Here is a 22751-nt window from a genome sequence, read left to right on the forward strand (position 1 = left end):
TCCCAAGCCAGCTCTTAACCAACGCGCCACTCGGCCGGCCCTCTGACTGCTACATTTTTAGCAGTCTCACATCTCAGTTATTCCAAAAGACAGAAAATTTGTCCCATGAAATCTTATTGCAGTAGAAACTTTTGTGCTGTTTAACAGTAGGATTCTGAACACTCAACAGTGGTGTTAGTTATTACCAATGCAGTAACATTCAAGTATAATAAGGGGATCAGACACCTTGGGAAGGGCCTCGAAAGGGCTTTGGGTCATGGAAGAATAGGCCTCTTCCCTCAGCGCTTTGCTTCTCCATCACTTCAGTTTCCGTAAATATCATGGAATTGCTCCTCTTTCACTTTATGCAAAAAAAGAGGATGGTATAAATGCCGTGTAAATGTTTATAAATGTAATACAAGCCAAACCTGCTGCACTTTGTATTATGTTTATATATGAAGAAAGATTATTGTTGTAATTATTTCTGTTTTTCTTTCTTGATTGTTCAGTTTCCAGAATGTGTACAATATTAACATAAAGGATTAATTGCCATGCAGTTATCTTAATAGCCCCATTATGTACAAATATTCATTTTTATCACATATAAATCAGGGAAAAATCTTTCTCTCTGCCTTCAAATAATGGTTTTCAAACTTTTGTGAAGTTACCGCTTGTCTCTCACCCACACCCACCCCAAGCAGCTTTAAAAACATGAGCTTCAGAGTGTGAAAGAAAGAAGAAAATTTCCTCACTACCTTTTCTTTTAGGCTCTAGAATTGTATTTGTTAGTGGAGGAAGACTCTCAAGAATGAATTTACAGGATTCTAAATGACACTGAATTGAATGATCATTAGCTAAAAGGATGCATTTTATTGGCCTGAATGTATTGGGTTTAGCTGAATGCTACTTGGCAAGCTGCTGATGGCTTTTAGGTCACCACCCCAGAGAGAACAAAGCTACCTCCAGGGCACCTAACCCCAGCACACTCTTTGGGAAGTTAGCCCAGGTACTCACCACATTTTGGCCCCTCCCCAAACTCCTGCAGGATTTTCCAGTTCCTAGAACCCCTGGTGTGGAAGAAGGAGCCTGAGGTAGGGAGAATGAGTAAAAGTCAGAGAGACTGTGCCTCTCCGTTTCTCTCCAAAGCCGTGTCCCAGTTCAGTCTAAACACATCCAGCTGTTTGCAGCTGCTTGAATGGGATGGTGCCCTGATGTGTGGACAGCCAAGCCCAAGGTCCAAAGGGACTCTAAAGGGAGCAGCTGGGAATCGGGCCACCTGGGCTGACATGAGGAAGGTATTCATATGACCATGAGCTGGTAGAGTGGAGATAAGACAAAAGGACCAAAGTCAGGGATTAGAAAGAAGAGAAAAGGAAACTGTATGGAGCTGGTACAACCCCTGTGACTTCCACTTGTGAAAAGGTCTGTCCTAGTAAGAACCTGTACCTGAGGGTCATTTATTTATTCAGCAGATATTTGGGTTCCCCCCTCCTTCTGGCTTTATTTATTTGTTTGTTTGTTTGTTTGTTTGATTGAGATATCATTGACATACAACATTATATTAGGTTCAACTATATAACACAATGATTTAATATATGTCTATATTGTGAAATGATCACCACAGTAAGTCTAGTTAACATCCATCACTACACAGTTATAGAATTTTTTTCTTGTAATGAGAACTTTTAAGGTTTACTCTCTTAGCAACTTTTGACTATGCAGTATAGTATTATTAAGTATAGTCTCCATGCTGTACATTACATCCCAGGACTTATTTATCTTATAACTGGAAGTTTGTATCTTTGACTCCCTTCACCCACTTCTCCACCCCTCCCCCCACCTCCTGCCTCTGACAACCACCAATCTGTTCCCTGTATCTATGAGTCTTTTTTGTTATTATTGTTGTTGGTTTTTTATTCCACATATAAGTGAGATCATATGGTATTTGTCTTTCTCTGACTTATTTTACTTAGCAAGGTCCATTCATGTCACAAATGGCAGGACCTCCTTTTTATGGCTGAAAAAGCTTCAGCAGATATTTGTTGAGTGTCTATTATTAAATGCCAGGAACTGGGGTGCACACCGGGGAAATGGTGATGGGGAAGTAGGATAAGTGGTGGTCACACAGGGTGGGGGGAAGAGGTGGAGGGAAGATATACACCAGGTAGGAAGAAGCTTAGGTCAGGGAAAGATGCTGTGAGAAAGCAATGTGTAAGCTTATATCTGAAAACACTCAAGTGACCAGCTCCATAAAGAGCAGGGGGAGGGCCTTGCAAGTAGAGGGAAGCCTCAGGTGGCACTGAGCCGGGACCAGCCTGAGGTCATTGTCATCAGTGTGGCTAAGCCTGGGAGCAGGGTGGGGTAGGTGCTGAGGTGACCAGGCCAGCAGCAGCCACAGTGAGGAGCCCGGGTTTTATCCCAGCTGCGTTGGGAAGCTGCAGAGAAGGAATTGGAAAAGGGCACCTTTGTGGAAATCGCTGGAGACATTGATGATGTGAACTGCACTGCCAGCAGTCCAGGTGGAGAGATGTAAACAGTCCTGAAATTAGATTCTGCTGGAAGGAGTCAGGGGTCCCCTTCCCCTCACCCCCAATTTGTTGAAATGCAGAGTAAAAAGAGAACACCTCTAAGGCTGTCATTCAGTCTACGTTGTCCCCAGTAGTGCTGTGTGATTAGTCTGTAATCTTGGGTTCGAGATGGAGAAATCACTATCATTTCATTGTACACTTTGTCGTTGGATGACCAAGGATTTCTTCTTTTATTGGTGAAATAGCAGTTATTCTCCACCACTATTCAGCTACCCTGTTTAGCTCTAGAGGTAGCTGAAACAATACCGTATTTTGAAAGATTATATTAAACTAAAAATGATTTTGTTTTATGTAGTGGACAGTTTTGGATGTCAGCACACTTTGTCATTGAACATTCTCTGTCTTTGTCTTTCTTCCTCTCTTTCTCTCCCTCTCCAGATGAAGTGATAACATCTCATGGTGCCATTGAAGCAGATAAAGACAACGTGCGCCGAGAGCCCTATTCCTTGCCACAGGGTTTTATGTGGGACACTTTAGAATTGGGTAATGCCGAAGTGGTGAGTAAAACCCTTAAATTCAATACCTGCATTCACACAGATGGCTTCTGAGTTGGTTCTGAGCACCACAGACAGGACACCTGTTTGATCTTGTAGCTCAAGGAGCTGTACACCTTGCTAAATGAGAATTACGTGGAGGATGATGACAACATGTTCCGGTTTGACTATTCGCCGGAGTTCCTGCTCTGGTGAGTCTGGCTGGTCACGCAGGCCGTGGACGGGTGGGTGGGTTGGCATGTCTCCTGCTGTCCCTATATTCTTAGACACTAACTGGTGCCTGCTTTCCTTGCCTATGTTACTTCAGGGCTCTGCGTCCCCCTGGCTGGCTTCTTCAGTGGCACTGTGGGGTCAGAGTATCTTCAAACAAAAAACTGGTAGGGTTCATAAGTGCCATCCCAGCAAACATTCGGATTTATGACAGGTACATATTAAAGCTTACCTGTGTCAGTTTTGATGTGTTGCTTTTCCAAGAACTGCAATTACAATAGGCTTTTAAAAATGATTTAATGCGGGCTATTGATAGTGGGGGAGATTGTGTGTTGGGGAAGTAAGGGGTAGATGGGAACTCGCTGTATGTCCTGCTCAGTTTTGCTATGAACCTAAAACTGCTCTAAAAATTAGTTTTTTAAGTAATGTTTAAAATATTTTGGTCTGTGAACAACAAAAAAGGACAAGTCTCTCTTTTTCTCTCTCTGCCTCTTAGTCCCATACATGCACACACAGCTGTTTTATGTACATATACACGTGAATATATACATGTATATATGTATGTAGCAGAATAAACAGAGCTATGAATAGGTATTTCAGATTTATTTCTGTGGAAAAAAATTACTTAAAAAAATTTATTAGCAGGAATTAAAAAAAAATCTTTCTACTCATAGGATAAGTGTGTTACATTTTTGCTCTGGGCCTTCAGCCCAGAAAGTGAAAGCTCTGAGGCCTAATAGGTAGGTCTATTTACCTTTCAATATATTGGGTTAGCTTATTTACTGTGAAAATGTGTTTGATCTCATGGAATATTGTGTGCCTAAGGAAATGCCTGCATACCCGGAACCAGAGCAAGGAATGGGCTTTGGCGCTCTGGAAGGTTTATTGTAGCTTAGAACAGCACTTATCAGGGATCCCGGAGATCACATTATACCCAGAGCAACATCGTATCAGATTCTGCATCAGGGTGATCCAATTATTGCCATAATTGTATACATTATAGGAAAAGCACATAGAGAAACTTTGAGGCACACCTGATCCAATTTCTAACTGAAAATATACAAGACCAAAATCCTAAAATTTATTTAGAATAAGGGGGTTTGAGTCTCCAGAGTCGAGAGCTGTGATCACTTTGGCAGGTGACTACAGGGAATGGTGTATCAATCTGAGTTTGTGAAATGTCTAAATGATAGAAGATTTTTTCTTAAATATTGTGCTAAAAGAGGTTTTTCCATGAATCTTTGGAATTTTATGAGTGTTGTCTTATTGTTTTAAACATTTTCATCTTATGTTTGTTTTGATTTTTGACATCTTTATTTCTTAGTGTGAAGAAGATGGTTGAAATCAACTTTCTTTGTGTTCATAAGAAATTGAGATCAAAACGGGTAGCTCCAGTGTTAATTCGAGAAATAACTAGAAGAGTGAACCTGGAAGGGATTTTCCAGGCCGTTTATACCACTGGCGTGGTTCTTCCTAAGCCAGTGGCCACATGCAGGTAATAGCAGCACCCTTACCTTGCATATTACCTGTACCTAAGCATTGAGCCTCCCTGCCCTTTTGCTAGAATATTATTCTCTTCACGTGTAGCTCAGAGGGATTTTGGCTTCTCCATGATCATGGAGTTGGTTGGTAGCAGAGACGAAGACTAGAACCAAGAACCCCTGAGCCCAGTCTTCCTTCTAGCACACAGCCATTTGCATGCTAATGGGCTGAAGCCCTATTTCAGTGTCTCTTCCATTTGAAAGACAAGCGCTGCCTCTACCCTGGGGAAACCCAGGACATCGCGATCTTGGGATGTCCAGTATAATACCATTTTTTTCCTCCTCTAACACTCAGTGTTATACCGTGCTCTGTAGCACTATCAGGAACTATTCCAGAAGCTTGATAAGCATCAGTTGAAAAGCCCAGACATACCTGTTTACTAAGAGTTAGAAGAAGCTTAAGCTCTATTTTTATGACTTCATCTGCTCTTATCAAGATTTCAAAGGTTGATTCAGTGAGAAAATTGTTTATCAAATTGTCACTGGACCAACCTGTTTCTGAAGCATCTGGGTTTATCTCCTTCCATTGTTATTGACTCAAATAAAACAATACTTAAGGTAAACATAGTATGAAAGATAAAACTATAAAATTACTATCTCCTATTAAATTATTCATAAATAAGACTTTACAGACATATTTTAATACAAATCATTCATCCTAGTACCTAAACTGGAATCATTTAAGAAATTCAAGCTAGTTTCTCAAAAAGTTGTTTTCTTTGGTGTGCATTATGTAAACATGAAGGCTACTGATTTAGGGGGACTATTTTCATGTTTTTAAACTTTTTGGTTTGCCTTCTATAGAATCAGTGATGGTCATTAAATACTTGAAAGCTGGGCATTATTAATGACTGGCCATTTTAAGATTCCTCTTTACTGAAAGAGATGAAAGGTCACAAACTATAAAGGAACATACTATGAATGCAGGATATATTGTAGAGGTAAAACATGACTGATAAATAATTACGTAGGAAAGGGACCAGTATCCAGCACCGGGCCAGACACAGTGTAAATGTTCATTAATGTACTATGACAGCTGAACTGAGACAAAGAGTGAAAACTTGGAGAGTTAGAAATCAATCCGATTTTCAAACCTTATTGTATTCCAGATACTGGCATCGATCACTAAACCCCAGAAAATTGGTAGAAGTGAAATTTTCTCACTTGAGTAGAAATATGACTTTACAGAGAACGATGAAGCTGTACAGACTTCCAGATGTAAGTAAGAATGATTTGCAGTTTTTCAAGGCTGTAACAACTGAAGCTTTTAATGTAGAAAAAATTATGTGCAGGAGTCTTAAAAACTGGCTCCTATATCTAACTACGTGCATAGAACTCGGGCTAGGAAAAGTAAGGGAGTTCACTTGGAAATACCAGTTTGTTTTTAAGACTTTTTAGGTTCTTCAGTTTGTGGTTGGATGGGATTGAACTCAAGATGTGTAAGTTTTGAAAATTTGAGTTTGTAGGATCTGTTAAGTAAGAGGGAAGAAAAGTCCAGACTTCTGATATCTTAACTCAGTGAAACTAAGGCATAAGGTTTAGAGGAGAGTCCTGGGGAAAGGAAATAATACCTCATTACATTATCATCTTTTTAAACTAGCAACTTGCCAATATGTAACGTTGTCTCTTAATAGGGGAAAATTTATTTATTTTTATTATTTTAAAAAAAAAAAGTTTTAAAATTTTACCTGTCCTCCCCTTGGGCAACAATCAGCTTCTTCTCTATATCTGTGGATCTGTTTCTGTTTTGTTTATTCATTTTTTTTTTTTAGATTCCACATACAAGTGAAAGTATACAGTATTTGTCTTTATGTATCTGACTTATTTCACTGAGCATAATACCCTCTAGGTCCATGCATGTTGTTGCAAATGGCAGGATTTCATTCTTTTTTATTGCTGAGTAATATTCCATTGTAAAATTTTAATGTGCTTACCAGTCTTAGCTTGGATGGTGGATTCACTATTACTGCATAACAAATGGCTACAAACGTCGTAGCTTAAAACAACACATTTACTGCCTCCCAGGTTCTGTGGGTCAGGAATGAAGACACAGATTAGCTGAGTCCTCTGCTTCAGGGTCTCTCATGAAGCTGCTGTCAGGTGTCAACCAGAGCCGGGTCTCATCTAAAAACTGACAGGGATGGATCCACGTCCAGGCTCACAGGGGCCGTTGGTAGGCTTGAGTTCCTTGCGGGCATTTGTACTGAGGACCTCTGTCCCATGCTGGCTGTCAGCCAGAGGCCACCTCAATCTTTGCTGCATGGGATTCTCCACAGGGTAGCTGACAGCATGGCAGCTTGCTTCATCAAAGCCAGTGAGGAAAGAGTCTACAGAGAGAATCTGCTAGCAAGATGGACCTTAGAACCTTATTCTTGATTCACAAAGGTGACATCCAGTCACCGTTGCCATATTTCATTGGTTAGACACAAGTCACAGGTCCCAGCCACACTTGAGAAGAGTGGATCACAGGGCCTGAACACCAGGAGGCAGACATCCCTGGAGGCCATCATAGAATCTGTCCACAACAGATGGGGTCTTGTGTTTGAAGTTTTGATTTCGCCAGCGTTGTTTTGGTGGGGACATTTACAAAGTAGTTTAGTAGATCTTTTTTTTTAACTGGGTTGAGGGATTCATGTGGAATGTAGCCATGTTCCTCTCAAACATAATGAGGACTGTACCTGTCGTGGCCGTTCTAGGGGCAGCAGGCTCCAGTTCCTTCCGTCTTTTGGCCAGTTGTGTGTCTGCCAAATGCACATAATCTGATGATAGACGAGAATCACCTAGTATCTGGCAGAATTTAATAAGGAGAGAAGTGGAGGTTGAAGAAAAGCAGGTGTTGGAAGTGTCAGGGTCGTCATTCTCGGGCTTTGTGACCTGGAAGAGGGCTCAGAAGGCTTGTCCTTCCCTTCTGTCTTAGTTGTTGTTGCGGACAGCCAGGGCTCGAACGAATGGGCCCACTGCCTCTCTGTGAGGCCAAGAATGGAGGGGGAACCATAGATCAGAACAGATGGAGATGAAAAACCACAGACGACATGAAGAAGGAGGTTCCACACAACCTGGAGAAGAAGGAGCAGGCCTCTCAAGCTAGGGTGACAAAAAGGAAGGTGAGAGCATGGAGGTGTATGCTCTGAAATGGAGAAATAGGAACATGTTCAGAGAGGTCACAATATCGTCATAACCATCAACATTTATTCTTTTGAAGCTAGAAATAATTTCTGCTAATGGCCAAGACCCAGAGCAACTGAGAGGGACAGAGTCACAGGGGCACAAATGTCAGTGAGAATAAAGGGGCACAGCACATAGCTGAGATGAAACACCCCCTCTACAGGCACCATTTATTCTCAGTGTCCTTGCCATTTGTTAACTACTTTGCTGTCTGTGGGTTGAATTAAAAACTTCAAAAACTCATAGACACAGACAACAGCTTAGTGGTTACCAGAGGGAAAAGGGGGGATGGTAGAAGGGGGTCAACTATATGGTGACGGAAGGAGATTTGAGTTTGGGTGGTGAACGCACAGTGCAACATATAGATGATGTATTATTATAGAATTGCACACTTTGAAACCTATATAATTTACTAACCAATGTCACCCCAATAAATTTTATTTAAAAATGTAAAAACAAAACAAACAAAAAAAAAACGCAAAACTTCAAGGAAGCCTACTTTTTCACTAGGGGCTAATGCTGTTCTACTTTGGTCTCCCCAAATTTCAGCCTAAAGCAGTCTAGCCTGTGTCTAAGGAAAGCGCCCACTTACACGTAGGTTGCCTAAAATGGAATGAAGAATAAGGAGTTTTTTTATAACTATTAATGATTTATTCAGGATGATTAGATAGAATTTGAGCTGCTAAAAGGATTGTTGCCTTGATATCGTCTATCAGCCTTTATGTTTTTGTACAAGAATCACCTCAGATAACAAAGTTTTAACAAGTTGTGTAATAAATCACTGGTGAGGCATTGGTTTTTATTTCCCTCATAAACTGAAGTTTATAATCCATGCTTTGTTTTTTTAGCTGAGCCATCCTTCCACCTGTTGGCAGCTCAGTGGCAGCTCAGCTCAGGCTGGGAATCAAACTGGCAACCCTGTTGCTCAGAGCTCTTAATCAACTGAGCCACTCAGCCGGCCCTAAACTGAAGTTTATAAAGTGCCCTCACATATGTTATTCCATATAGTCTTACAGTACCCTTTTGAACTGGGTACTTCTTATCCCCATTTTGCAGATGAAAAGACCGAGGCTCATGCAGGTTGACACTTAGACAAGGGCCTGTCTCTAATAAAAGTGGAGGACTTGGGATACAGGCCCAGACTTCCGCGTTTCTCCAGTTAGATCCCTTTGCTTCTGCCATCGCCTCTAACACACCTCCTGTGGGAGCATCATGGCCGATTCCCACCAGATGTCTCACTGTGTAGTCATTAGAGCGTAGGTTAAGACAGGAAAGGGTGATTACCAAGGTCCAAATAGCTCTCGTTGGCACATTCCAGTCTATCTCCTTCCTCTTAAGTCTCAGGGAAGAGAAGAAATATGTAGAGTAAATTAATGGAAAAAAAAAGCGGGGGTGGGGGGTGGGTAGAAGAGATGAAAGGACGGATACTGGAGAATTGGAATGTGCTGACAGCAATCTCTTGAGTTAGAAGTTGGACGATGCAGCACACACCAGACGACTGCCTCCTCTCACAGGGGTCCAGATGGCTGATAACCACTGTGAGCAATCTCATCATTTAAGAACCATTTGCACCTTTAAGTGTAAACAGAAGAACCTTATTGAATACAACTTTGGCTCTGTGGATCGCTATCATTTTCTGATTCATCATTACTGTTTCTGCTTGTGGTGCCAGCTTTCTGTCTTTTTCGTGGACTTCTGAATACAACAGTTAACATTTACTGTGGTCAGCGTCATGCTAGACATTGAACACCCATAATCCCATTTACTACCGTAAATTATAGGAGGGCAGGTCATTTTTCCCATTTCACAGACATGGAAACACCAGACTGTTTTGCCCAGAGTTTTGTAGTCAGAACAGAACCACTCCAGAGCCTGGGTCATTAGCTACCGCTCTCTAAAATACTAAGGATTTTCCAAGAGTAATGCATTTCCCTACCCTTTAAATGTTTGCCTTGCTTTTAATTTGGTGTTGAGCATTTCCAAACGAAATTTTTGTTGTTGTTTTGTCAATGTTTTTAAAGGTGAAGGAATTTGAAGCCGATAAAGAGCAGGAGTCAGATTAATCTCCCAGCGTCTTTCAGCTGTTGCAAGGACATGCTTGTGAAGACATGCGAAAACACATGAGATGCTCTAGTGTAGTACAGTAGTAGATGATTGTTCCTAGTGTTGTGTGTCCTACTGCTACTTTTTTAAAATCAAATAACCATAATCATTGCTTACACCTCTACTCTGGAATCTTGGCTCTAAAACAGTTCACGCCACATAGTTTGACAGAGAACAACATTCCTTCTGTTTTTTTGATATCGTGAGCTTTATTTCCTTGTGCCCTAAACAGATTTTACACACGTTTCAAAATACATAAAGTCCAACAAGTAATGCATATGAGTTGGACCATGGGAAAATAAGTCTGGCTGAGATATAGTTTGCTTATGAAATGTAAGATTTTCCCCGTTACTGGAAATGTTTTTTTGCTTTTTATCAACTGCTCAGAAACATTACCATTCCACTTTTTCAGATTATGCCAAAGCGTATCATTTTTATGTAGGCTTAACATTCTTCCCACCTCTTCCTGAGGACAACAGCTATCATTTAAGTGTTTGTTTTACACTTTAACATTTATTTCATGCTTCTGTAGATTTTTTTTTTCTTGGAGAGTTTGTGACTTCATGATATTATAGAGATGTAAGTTTAGCCCCTGAGATACAATAAACCATTGTTAGTTAGCAAAAGTAAATATTCTCCCCTTTTTCTAGGACCATATATATATGGTGTTATATATATATGTTTTTAAACTTTACTGGGGAACAATGTGTTTTTTTAGGGAACAATGTGTTTTTTCCAAGACCCATCAGCTCCAAGTCAAGTTGTGGAGGGTGCAGCTCAGCTCCAAGTCCAGTCGCCATTTTCAGTCTAGTTGCAGGGGATGCAGCCCACCATCCCATATGGGAGTCAAACCAGCAACCTTGTTGTTAAGAGCATGTGCTCTAGCTAGCTGAGACATCTGGCTGCCCACTGGCAGCTCAGCTCAAGTTGTTGTCTTCAATCTAGTTGTGGAAGGCGCAACTCACTAGCCCATGTGGGACTCGAACCGGAAACCCTGTTGCTCAGAGCATGTGCTCTAACCAACTGAGCCACCCGGTCACCCCTAGGACCTTAAATTTTTTAATAGCTGATATAGTCTGATGTTCTCTGCTTTAATGCTTCTATAAAAACTTGAAGTGCTTATAAATTGCTAAATTTATATACTTTCTCCCTGCCTATTTGCCCAAACGTACTATTTCACTGAGTCTTCCTTATTTAAATTCTACCCATTTTTCTGACTTTCATAGACTTCAGTTCTCAGATGTCCAGGGACTTCTAGAAGTCCCCATGGCCCTTTCTGGGGGTCCATGAAGTCAACACTATTTTTTAATAACACTGAAACATAATTTACTTTTTTTTTTAACTTTCATTATCTTACATGTTTACTGCGAAGTCTTCTAGAGGCTTTATGAAATGTGTACTTATATATTCTTTTGTTTTAAAATTCTAATTTAATTTCTCATGATAAATACAGATAGATATAATCACGTAAGCAAAGCTCTTTGGGAGTACTTAGTAATCTTTAAGAGCGTAAAGCGGGGGAGAGCAGACCAAAATATTTGAGAAGAGCTGCTTTAAGGATGTCTGCTGGGCAAAAGATTTTGATTTTAGTGGTTTCATAGTATGAATATTCAGTGCATGAGAACTATGCTGCAAAAGAATATTTTGCTTTAGAAAGACGTTGGCAAGCCTTTTGTTCATTTCTGAATATTCTGTATTAACAGATACCGTATATCCTGTTGCTTTCATTAATTAATCCAATTGCTTGATACTGTTTATTGTTATCTGAACCAATAACAAAAGAAAAAAGTCTAATATTGAGAAAGGCTGTTTAAAATTTATCAATGTTCTCGTAACAGAAAATAATCTTTTTTAATAACTGCAGTATGCATTCTATATGGTTTTGGTCTTTCCACTAGCATTTTTAGAAATGTATATTTATTTAACAGTATTTAGAAATCACATAGGTTCTCTCTTCCAGTGACTTGCAATATAAAAATGCTACCAAGACTAAAATTGGCTCAGGGAAACAAAAGAAAAATATAGGTTTACGCCTGGTTTGCACATAAATGCCAGGCCACAGAAGTGTCATCTTTCCATAGCTGACAGGGACATTTTTTCCATGTCTGCAGCCTTCACCTCGCCTTATTGGATAAGTGACTGTGGTACAAAACACAGGCATTCATTCAGCACATTCCCAAGCTGTGACTGCCATGCTTTCCTGAAGGGTTGCACCTTGAATAGAAGCCTGGACCTGGAGATTGGTTGTCCTTTGTCCTTGAGAGCCACAGAGAGACTAGAACTACAAGCTCTCCATTATCTGTGAAGGACTTAAATTCTCAATTTAGACTATTAAACTGTATTTTAGCTGCATTACTATGTCTTTATAGATTACATAAATAACAGCTGAGTGGCACATTGTAAATACTAAGCCAAAGACTATTGGGTTTGTAAATACAAAGAATGCATCTCCCTTTCGCCCCTCCACCCCCCACTAATCAATAATCAATCAGCATTCTTTGTCACAAAACCTTAGAAACCTCAGTACAACTATTCCCATTGAGCAGAGCTGGCACGCAAGATGAAAACCTATTTCCCTTTGGCCTTCTGCCATACTGCTAGTCTGGGGCATGCAGAAATCATAATGATCTAATTTTAGAGACAGCTTTTAGTTTTCAAGTACAGTATTTAGAAATAATTAGGATGGAAAAGGTAGGGCAGCAATATTTACATATGTTATTGCTTAAAGTGTATCCATTGTTTCTTCAAGAAAAAAATCAAGTTAACTAGAGAAAAGAAATCTAAGTTTTTAATATTTTTGTTTCACAAACAACCAAATGGAGTGGGTTTTCTCACTTCTCAACTCACATGTCCTAGTGTCTGGACAGTTCCTAGAGAGCTAAGTGAGATCTGGAGCTCTTTTTTTTTTTTTTTTTAAAGTCAGTCTTTTTTTCTAAAGATTTTTATTGGGGAATTGGGGGGATTGGAACAGTGCTGGGGAATTGGGGGAAGGGGAGCAGACAAGTTGCTGTCGTTTTGTTCTTCAGTCTAGTTGTGGAGGACTTCGCTTCACTGGCCCAAGTTGGCACCATCATTGCACTTTTTCCGGGTGAGATAGATCAGTCACCGGCTTCTGGACGGCTGCTCACAGCAGCTGCTGGCCACTCACGCTGGCTGCTGGCTACACACGGTAGCCCATGGCAACCCACCTGCCATCACCGGTGACTCACAGCAGCCCAGCTCCAGGTTGAGCTGTTGTTCAGCATCTTAGCTGTAGAGGGCAGTGTCACTGGCCCTCATATGTGGGATCTGAACCGGGGCCCTCTGGCATCCCAAGCCAGCTCTTAACCAACGCACCACTCGGCCAGCCCTGGAGCTCTTTGAAGGACAGGAAATTGAACAAATCCAAATGCCCTGTTAGGTTATTTTATTCCTGCGGCCTAATGGAAAAATTGTGACGCTCTGCAAGGATGGATTCAAATGCCTATCCTGTCTGTCATCTTTTAATGAAATGATGACCTAAGAGGCCAGGGTTAGTCCTTGGCAGCCAGCCATCTGCCTTTAGAAAATGCCTGGCTATTAAAATGCTTGCCTTCCCATTCTGATCAATATGATTGACTTTCATTTCATTTTTGTTGTTCACCAGAACAAAATAGCTACATCCTTTTCACAGGCCATTGAAGAAAATAAGTGTCTCAACTCTTTTCAGCTGTGTTTTCAAAATGTCAGACAGGGAAGTTTTAAAACATAATACTCCAGAGAACATGCTAAGATTGCTCTGCCCTCTTGTATAGACTTAAAATTCTTGGGATTGGTAAACAGATCCGCCTGGAGTGTCCCTTTGATTCCGTTTGGGTCATGGGCAATATAGACCAAAGACCTGGCACACAGAGATAAGATACAGCACATTGTCCACCATATGTTCTAGCTTAGTGCTTCTGGAAATTTAACATGTATACAAATCACCAGGGAATCTTGTTAAATTGCAGGGTCTGACTTGGTAGATCAGGGGTAGGGCCAAGAGTTGCACTTCCAACAAGCTTCCCTGTGACGCTGGTCTGCGCACCACACTGAGCGCAAAGGACTTTTACTCCTATTTACACTTCCCAATTTGTTTTGTTTTCACTCTAACAAGGTAACAAAGACTTCAGGCTTGAGACCAATGGAACCAAGAGATATCAAAGCAGTGCGAGAATTAACCAACAGTTACCTGAAGCGGTTTCATCTCGCTCCAGTGATGGATGAAGAAGAAGTAGCCCACTGGTTTCTCCCCCAGGAGCACATTATTGACACGTTTGTAGTGGAGGTAAAGAGAAGGTGATACGACAGTACAGGGATTTATGAAAGTGCCGGGCCGTTGAGTCTGCTTTGCAGAAAGACCATGGAGTGCCCACCTGTCTCCTCTTCCTCTATGACTTAGGGAGTCTATACCTGATCTCTGTAGAACCAGGTGTTCTTACAGTGTCCATTCCTGGATAAGAGCACACTTTTCCTACTTATGGGTGGGAGATCAATATACTTTTCTATTGTTACCTGGGCAGTTGACAGCTTTTTTCAGTTTTGAAGAAGCCAACTTGGATGACCTTCACTAAAGTAGATATATTCCAAAGTTTAATGTTCCTTTGGTTTTGCAAAACTGGTTGGAACTGAACTGCCTTTGGTTGAGATTGGCATAATTCAACCTCGTAACTCAACCCTTGGTCAGAGAAGAGAAGGAAAAGTAACCATCTAGATTTTCTGTCTATTGGTTATATGAGTTTAACATAGTGCTTTTTAAACGTTTGGGTTTTTTTTAATAAAAACTTGGAATTTGTTTTCCAATGACATTTTACGTAGACGCTCCTTTGGCTGAAGTGGGATTGGGCTGAGAAGTTGGAATTTCCTCTGGTGAACACTTGGAGGAGAGAAGGGAGCGAGGGGGCCCATTAGAAAGTACTGTAGTGGTCTGTTTGCCATTCAGCTGTAAGCACTGAGCCAGAAGTGTATTTTGAGCATTATCAGGTATTGTCTGGATGTAGGATTATGGCCAAGCTAGGGCAATAATGGTGGGAGCAAACAGGGTGCATTCAGGGGACATTTCTGGGGAACAATTAAGCGGTCTTTGTTTTTAAATTTTTATATCTAAAACAACGCTGGGGTGGACTTCTTTGCATACAAACCTTTATTCACTTGTGTAAATTTCTCTAGAGCAGCACTTCTCAACGTTTTCGATCTTAGGATTCCTTCACTCTTAGGAATTATTGAGGGCCCCAGAGAGTTTTATATTTTTCTGGATTATATCTACAGATATTTACTGTATTCAAAATTAACACAAAAATTGTTAAATATTATTATTTTATAAATCAGACAAAAACCAAATACCATATGATCTCACTTATGGGGGAATCGTAAAAAAACAAAACAAACAAACTCAAAGAAACAGATTGGTGGTTGCCAGAGGCAGGAGGGGGCGGGGGCAGTTGGGAGAAATGTGTGAAGGGGTCAAAGGTATATAAACTCCAGTTATAAAGTAAGTCATGGGGATGTAATGTATATTGGTATTGTAATTAATAATACTGTATTGTATATCTGAAAGCTGCTTAAGAGAGTAGATCTTAAAAGTTATCACAAGGAAAATAACTTGTAACTGTGTCATGATAAATGTTAACTTGACTTACTGTGATCATTTTGCAATATATACATATATCAAATCATTATACTGTGACATGAAATTAATATAATGTTATGTCAATTACATCTCAGTAAAAAAAGAAAAATCTGTGAAAAAACATTTTATTTAAGAACTATATAACAGTAATAAACCCATTACATTTTACCTAAATAACATATTTTGTATGAAAAAATAACCTTTTTCCAAAATAACGAAATTAGTTGAATAGTATTGTTTTACATATTTGCAACTCTCTTTAATGTCTGCCTTAATAGAAGACAACTGGCTTCTTATATCTTCAATCTATTGTGATATATTGTTTGGTTGAAGTACATGAAAAAAAATCCTTCACATGAAGTATTGAAGATATGGAAAAGAATGAGTATTCTAATAACCTTTTCAGATAATTATGGGTATTCTGTATCTGAAATCATATTAATGAACTTTTCATACTCTGTTAGATTAAAATCCACTGGTCTATCTTGTTTTTTCAGTGACTCTTTTACCAATGTATGAGTTTGCAACTGGTTCACTGAGTTACATAGATGTTCCAAATATTGACATTTCATTATATAATATCAAAAAATCAACATTTGTTATTACCACTGTTGTTATCATCAGAAAAGTGTAAAATACAGCTCCTGGTGGAGGATACAGGTTTTTCTAAACTTTAACTTGTACTAGAAAGCTCAAATTTTATCACTGGCAAGAAATCCTGCCAGTTTTTTCCTTGAAGTGATAGGCTCACACCATTGATTTTCAGGAAGTGCCAAATACCGAAGTCTGAATGACCAGTTGGCCAGTCTTACCTTAAAGTGCTGTTCCATGAAAAAAAGTGGCTAGTTCAGCTCACAACTCAGTCACCTAAGGGCTTCTTGAGCCTTTGTGTTTCAGTACACAGCACAAGTGCTTTGTGTGTAATTTCTTCCATTTCATCGCACAGAGGGTTAAAAAGATACGTTGTTAAGGGTTGAGAGTTAATAAAATTAACAATTCTGAATCAAGTGCTCTTATGAACGTGGTTTTGACCTCACAGACTTCTGAAAGGGTCTCAGGCACCCACAGGCATCCACAGACCCCATTTGGAGAACTGCTGCCCTAGGGTATATATGTAGAAGTTGAACTGCTGAGTCTAAGGGTCACACGCATCTTTAACATTACTAGAGATTGCCAAATACCTCTTAGTAGTGCATGACAGGTCCAGTTTCCTCACATCCTCATTAACACATGGGAGTATGACCAAACTTGAAATATAGGCCAGTCTGATGGGTATCAGATGGTATCTTGCTTTTAATTTATACGTTCTTATTACTAATGAATTTGAACATCTTCTCATAAACCTGTTAGCCATTTTTATTTCTTCTTATATGAGTTTGCTGTTCATATACTTTGCCTGTTTTTTTTTTTTACTGTAACCTTCTTGATTTGTAAAAGTTCTGTATGCTGAATACTAATACTTTGTACTGTGACATATTTCTGGGTTCTCTCTATTCTGTCCCACTGATTTCTGTGTCTGTTCCTCCACCAGTGCCACACTGTCTCTATCATTAAAGCTCTATAGGATGCGCTGGTACTGAGTAGAGTGATGTCTCCCACTTTATCCTCTTTGGCAGGACTGTTTTAGCTAATCTATTTGCTTCACATTTCCATATAAATCTTAGAACAAGCTTGTCTTTCCCTACAAAATACCTTGCTGGGATTTTGATAAGAATTACATTAAATCCATAGATTAATTTGGGGAGAACTGACAAGTTCATGAACATGGTATGTCTCCATTTATTTAGTAGATCTTTTAAATTTTATCAACATTCTGTAATTTTCAGCATCCAAATCCTGTACTTTTATTTATTTATTTTTTAAAAGATTTTATTGGGGAATCGGGGAAGGGGAACAGACAAGTTGCTGTCCTTTGGTTCTTAAGTCTAGTTGTGGAGGACGTTGCTTCACTGGCCCATGTTGTGCTCTTCCCGGGTGAGGCAGATCGGTCGCCGGCCATTGGACGGCCGCTCACGGCAGCTCATGGCAGCTCACAGTAGCTTACGGCAGCCCACTGCAGCATACATCATAGAAGGCAATTCATGGCAGCCTAGCTCCAGGCCAAGCTGTTGTTCACCACCTTAGCTGTGGAGGGCTCAGCGTCACTGGCCCTCATGTGGGATCTGAACCGGAGCCCTGCTGCTCAGAGCTGGTGTCCCAAGCCAACTCTTAACCAACGCGCCACTCGGCCAGCCCCTGTACATGTTTTCTTAAGTGCATACCTAAATGCTTCATTTTCCTTAAAGCGATTATAAAACGTGTTGTATTATTAATTTTGGTTTCTTCATGTTCATTGTTAGTATGTAGAAATGCAGTTGTGTTTTCTGTGTTGATTTTGTATCCTGCAACCTTGCTCAAATCACTTATTAGTTCCAGGAGTTTATTTGTAGATTTCTTGGGATTTCTACATAAACAATCATGTCATCTGCAACTAGGAGCAGTTTTATTTCTTCTCTTCACATCCATATGCCTTTTATTTCTATTTGTTGCCTTACTGCAGGGTCTAGATCAGTGGTTCTCAACCTTCTTAATGCTGCGACCCCTTAATACAGTTCCTCATGTTGTGGTGACCCCCAACCATAAAATTATTTTCATTGCTACTCTACAACTGTAATTTTGCTACTGTTATGAATCGTAATGTAAGTATCTTTCTGTTTTCCAATGGTCTTAGGCGACCCCTGTGAAAGGGTTGTTCCACCCCCAAAGGGGTTGCAACCCACAGGTTGAGAACCGCTAGTCTAGATCTTCCAGTACTTTGTTAAATAAGAGTGATGACGGTTGATATTCTTGCCTTGTTCTTGATTTTAGGGGAAAAGCATTTAGTCTTCCACCAGGAGGTATGATGTTAGCTGTAGGATTTTTGTAGATGTTCCTTATCAATTTGAGATAATTGCCCTCTGTTCCTAACTTGCTGAGAGTTCTTATCATGAATGGGTGTTGAATTTTGTCCACTGCCTTTTCTACTTCAGTTGATATGATTGATTTTTTTCTTCTTTAGTCTTTTGATGTGGCAATATTACATTGATTTTCAAATGTTGACCACACTTGCATTCCTAGAAAAAATCCACTTGGTTATGGTGTATAATTCTTCCTATATATTTTTGGATTTGGATTACTAATATTTTGTTGAGTACTTTTTGAGTTCATGAGACATATTGGTCTGCAGGGATTTGGAGTTTGTTTTGTTTCATTCTGGTACTGTCTTTGGTCCAGGTATCAGGATAATACTGGCCTCATAAAATGAGTTGGGAAGTGTTACCACCCCTTCTATTTTTTATAAGAGATTGTATAGAATTGGTGATAATTCTTTAAATGTTTGCTAGAATTTTCCAGTTGAAACCATCTGACCTTAGAGAATTTTTTTTTGTTAAAATCATGAATTCAATTTCTTTAATGGTACAGGACAATTCAGATGATCTATTTCAGGGGTTGGCAAACTTTTGAGACAGAAGAGCCGCCAGGGTCGGCAAACTGTGGCTTGCGAGCCACATGCGGCTCCTTGGGTACGTACATGTGGCTCAGAAGTAAAATTGAAAATGAAAATAAAACTATCATAGTTTCATTTATAATATTACTTTAAATTTTCCTTATTTGTAAAAATGTATTTATGGTTCTCAAATAATTTTTAAATTGTTGTGAGGGACAGGATTGGCTCTTCCACGGGTCGGCAAACTTTTTAGACAGAACGTACCCAAAGAGCCACATGTGGCTTGCGAGCCGCAGTTTGCCGACCCGAACTATTTCATTTTGACTGAGTTTTAATAGTTTGTTTTTTTGAGGAATTGGTCCGTTTCTTCTAAATTGTCAAATTTATAAGAGTAAAATTGTACATAATTATTCTTTTGTTATTCTTTTAATGGCAGCAGGATCTATAATCATAAACCTTATTTTATTCCTGCTATTGAAGATTTGTATCTTCTCTTTATTTTTGTCAGTTTTGCTAGCATTGTATCTATTTTATTGATTTTCGCCCAAAGAACCAAGCTTCTGTTTCACTGATTTTCTCTGTTTTCCTATTTTCATTGTCATTGATACCTGATATTATGTTTATTTCCTTTCTTCTGCTTGCTTTGGGTTTATTTTGCTCTTCTTTTTCTCGTTCCTTAAGGGAGGGACTTAGATTATTAAGACCTTTCCTTGTTACAGTGTAAGCATTTAGTTCTGTAAATGTCTTAAATATATATCCTAAATATTTTGGTATGTCGTGTTTTCATATTAATTCAGTTCTACGTATTTTTAAATTTCTTTTGAGTCTTCCTCTTTGGCCCATGGATTAGTTAGAATTCTGTAGTTCAATTTTGATGTGTTTAGAGATTTCCTATTGATTTCTAGTTTCATTCTATTATTGTTGGCGAACACACTCTGTAGGATTTCACCTCTGTTAAGGTTCTTGAGGTCTTTTTAGGGCCCTATCTTGGTGAATGTTGTGTGTGTGTGAAACTTTAGGTGGAGTGTTCTTTATATGCCAATTATACCTGTCGATTGTATTAGTCAGATTTTCTAAATCCTTGTTGATTTTCTTTCTAGTAGTTCTATCAGTTGATGAGAGAGGTGTGAGAGTCCCCAACTATAATTGTGGATTTGTCCATTTCTACTTTCAGCTCTGTCAGTTTTTCTTGATGTATTTTGGGGGTCTTGTTTGGTAATTATACATTTAGGACCTTTATATCTTCTTTGTGGATCGGACTTTTATTATCATGTAATACCCCTCTTTGTCTCTAGTAATTTCCTTTGCTAATCTAAGTGGTATGTCTGCTAGCAACAAATTCATCTGGTTTTCATTTGTCTGAGAATATCCTTATTTCCCCTTCATTCCTGAAGAATAGTTTCACCAGATATAGAATTCAACAGTTTATGGTTCTTTTCTTTCAGCACTTAAAAAATGTTATGTCACTTTCTTCTGGCCTCTGCGATTACAGGTGAGAAATCCGCTGTCAGTTGAACTGGTATTCTATACTTTGACCACTTTTCCATAAGTCTAGAGACTCATTAGTCATCCCAAGGAAAGCTTTCCTTTTACAACATTGTTTTCTTCAGATCTTTATGCATATCGTTACTTGGCACTCAGGCTAAGGTTACAGCCCCGTGCCCTTCTCAGTCTCGACACAACATCCTCTACGGGGCTCCATGTCAGACTGCCAAGATATAAGTATGAGTTGTTGCTTTTTGGCTCTAACAGAAGTTACGGTGTAAATCAAAGATCAAAGTTAGCTTAAACGCGTGGATGAAATGTGTTCTAGGAGGTACTTACCTGACATTACCTTTGTTCTTCAGAACTCCAGTGGTAAGCTGACTGACTTCCTAAGCTTCTACACACTCCCCTCCACAGTCATGCACCACCCTGCTCACCAGAGCCTCAAAGCTGCCTACTCGTTCTACAACATTCACACCGAGACGCCCCTGCTGGACCTCATGAATGATGCACTCATTATAGCTAAACTGGTGAGCGACCCACTCCCTTTTGTCCTCTGTGTTTCTCCAAATATGTGTGTCAAAGTATAGAAAACATCTTACTGTATTTTACATCTTACTGGGAAATTCATTTGAGGTACTTTTTACTGTTGACTATGAGTCAAAAGAAGAATTTTGATCAGAATGTCTTTTAAAACTTTAGTGGCTATTTTCATCATTAATTCTATTGCATCTTAACCAGAAAGACATTTTGTACAAATTAGAAACTTTTAACCCTTATATAATACAGAACACCCATAATAAAAGTAATATAAGAGAAATACATGAGTGATTCTGTTGCAGTGAATAATTAGCAAGAGTAAGTTTTTTTATTCATCTAAATAGTCTCTGAATTTTAAAATTAAAGGAATTTTATTTTTAAAATTAAGATGGTTAAAATGAATAGAATTTAAAATGAAAGGAATTAAATTCAAAATGTGCCTTGCTATATAGTTACATTATTTTTCTTTATCCTCAGTGTAGTAGTTAGGACAGTTGCTAAATTCCTGCTCCAAATAAACATTTTCCTTTAAAAAGAAATTGAAATCAACTGGCAGATACATTTTAATGTAATTATTGAATGTTGAGAAATATGTTAATGAGAAATTGAGAACAATACATCAGAAGTGTCTTCCTTGCATTTATATAGTATTTGATAATTGAAAACATTTTTTCTTAATCTATTACTATTGGACCCCAAAATCAACATTATCCTCTGATTCTTTGATCCTATTGCTTGTTTTCAACTACTTCCCCAAAAAGGCCTGTGATTAAGTTATTTAAAGTAAAAACCATGAGAAATAGAAATTTAGGTGCTTCCATCTATTGCATAGTATTATTATCTAATATTTAAAAGAAATTAGATTTTTACTATTAAAATTTTACTAAATTTATTTCTCAGTATCAGCCCAAGAAAAATATACTATTTAAAGTTTTTACGTCTTCGGTTTCTTGGATATAGCTTCAGCTAAGTCAGAACTTAGAAAGGCCAATAACTAACAATACTGGAGATGGAGCCATCTAGACAACTGTTCCTTCTAAAACAGGGACAAAATATTTTCTGAAATCTTAATAGATTACTTTATGTCAGTGTTAGCCAGCATACTATTTTTTGATTCAGCATTTCTGGATAATTTTGCTGACTCCATTAGATTCATTACTAGTTGTGTAAGACATTTTGAATTGAATTCTTAACCTATACTATATATTGCTGACATTAAACCTTATTATAAATGTATATTCATGATATTGGTATAGGAATTAAATGTTATACTCAAATGCATACAATAGAAAACACTCTCATCCTTTGAAATTTTAAATGTTAAATTCTTTTTACATTGGCAGAAAGGATTTGATGTATTCAATGCACTAGATTTGATGGAAAATAAGACATTCTTGGAAAAGCTCAAGTTTGGTATAGGAGATGGCAATTTACACTATTACTTGTACAATTGGAGGTGTCCAGGGACAGATTCTGAAAAGGTAAGAGAAGTTGATCTACCCTTTATAAATGTAAACAAATTTACCCAGGAAATTCCATACTTGCTTCCCTTAG

At 38.9% G+C, this 22751-nt stretch overlaps 1 protein-coding gene across 1 annotated transcript in view; it reads left to right on the forward strand.

Annotated features, from left to right (window-relative positions):
* Positions 1-22751, forward strand: part of NMT2 (N-myristoyltransferase 2) — a 70325-nt gene that overhangs the window by 44368 nt on the left and 3206 nt on the right. The window contains exons 5-14 of the mRNA XM_019663411.1: positions 1025-1274; positions 2402-2498; positions 2946-3064; positions 3161-3252; positions 3369-3485; positions 4596-4766; positions 5922-6030; positions 14195-14365; positions 21020-21187; positions 22541-22678. Of these exons, the coding sequence (XP_019518956.1) occupies positions 1025-1274; positions 2402-2498; positions 2946-3064; positions 3161-3252; positions 3369-3485; positions 4596-4766; positions 5922-6030; positions 14195-14365; positions 21020-21187; positions 22541-22678 (1432 nt within the window). The remainder of the gene's footprint in view (positions 1-1024; positions 1275-2401; positions 2499-2945; positions 3065-3160; positions 3253-3368; positions 3486-4595; positions 4767-5921; positions 6031-14194; positions 14366-21019; positions 21188-22540; positions 22679-22751) is intronic.

Source organism: Hipposideros armiger, unplaced genomic scaffold, assembly GCF_001890085.2.
Source record: "Hipposideros armiger isolate ML-2016 unplaced genomic scaffold, ASM189008v1 scaffold_390, whole genome shotgun sequence".
NCBI lineage: Eukaryota > Metazoa > Chordata > Mammalia > Chiroptera > Hipposideridae > Hipposideros > Hipposideros armiger.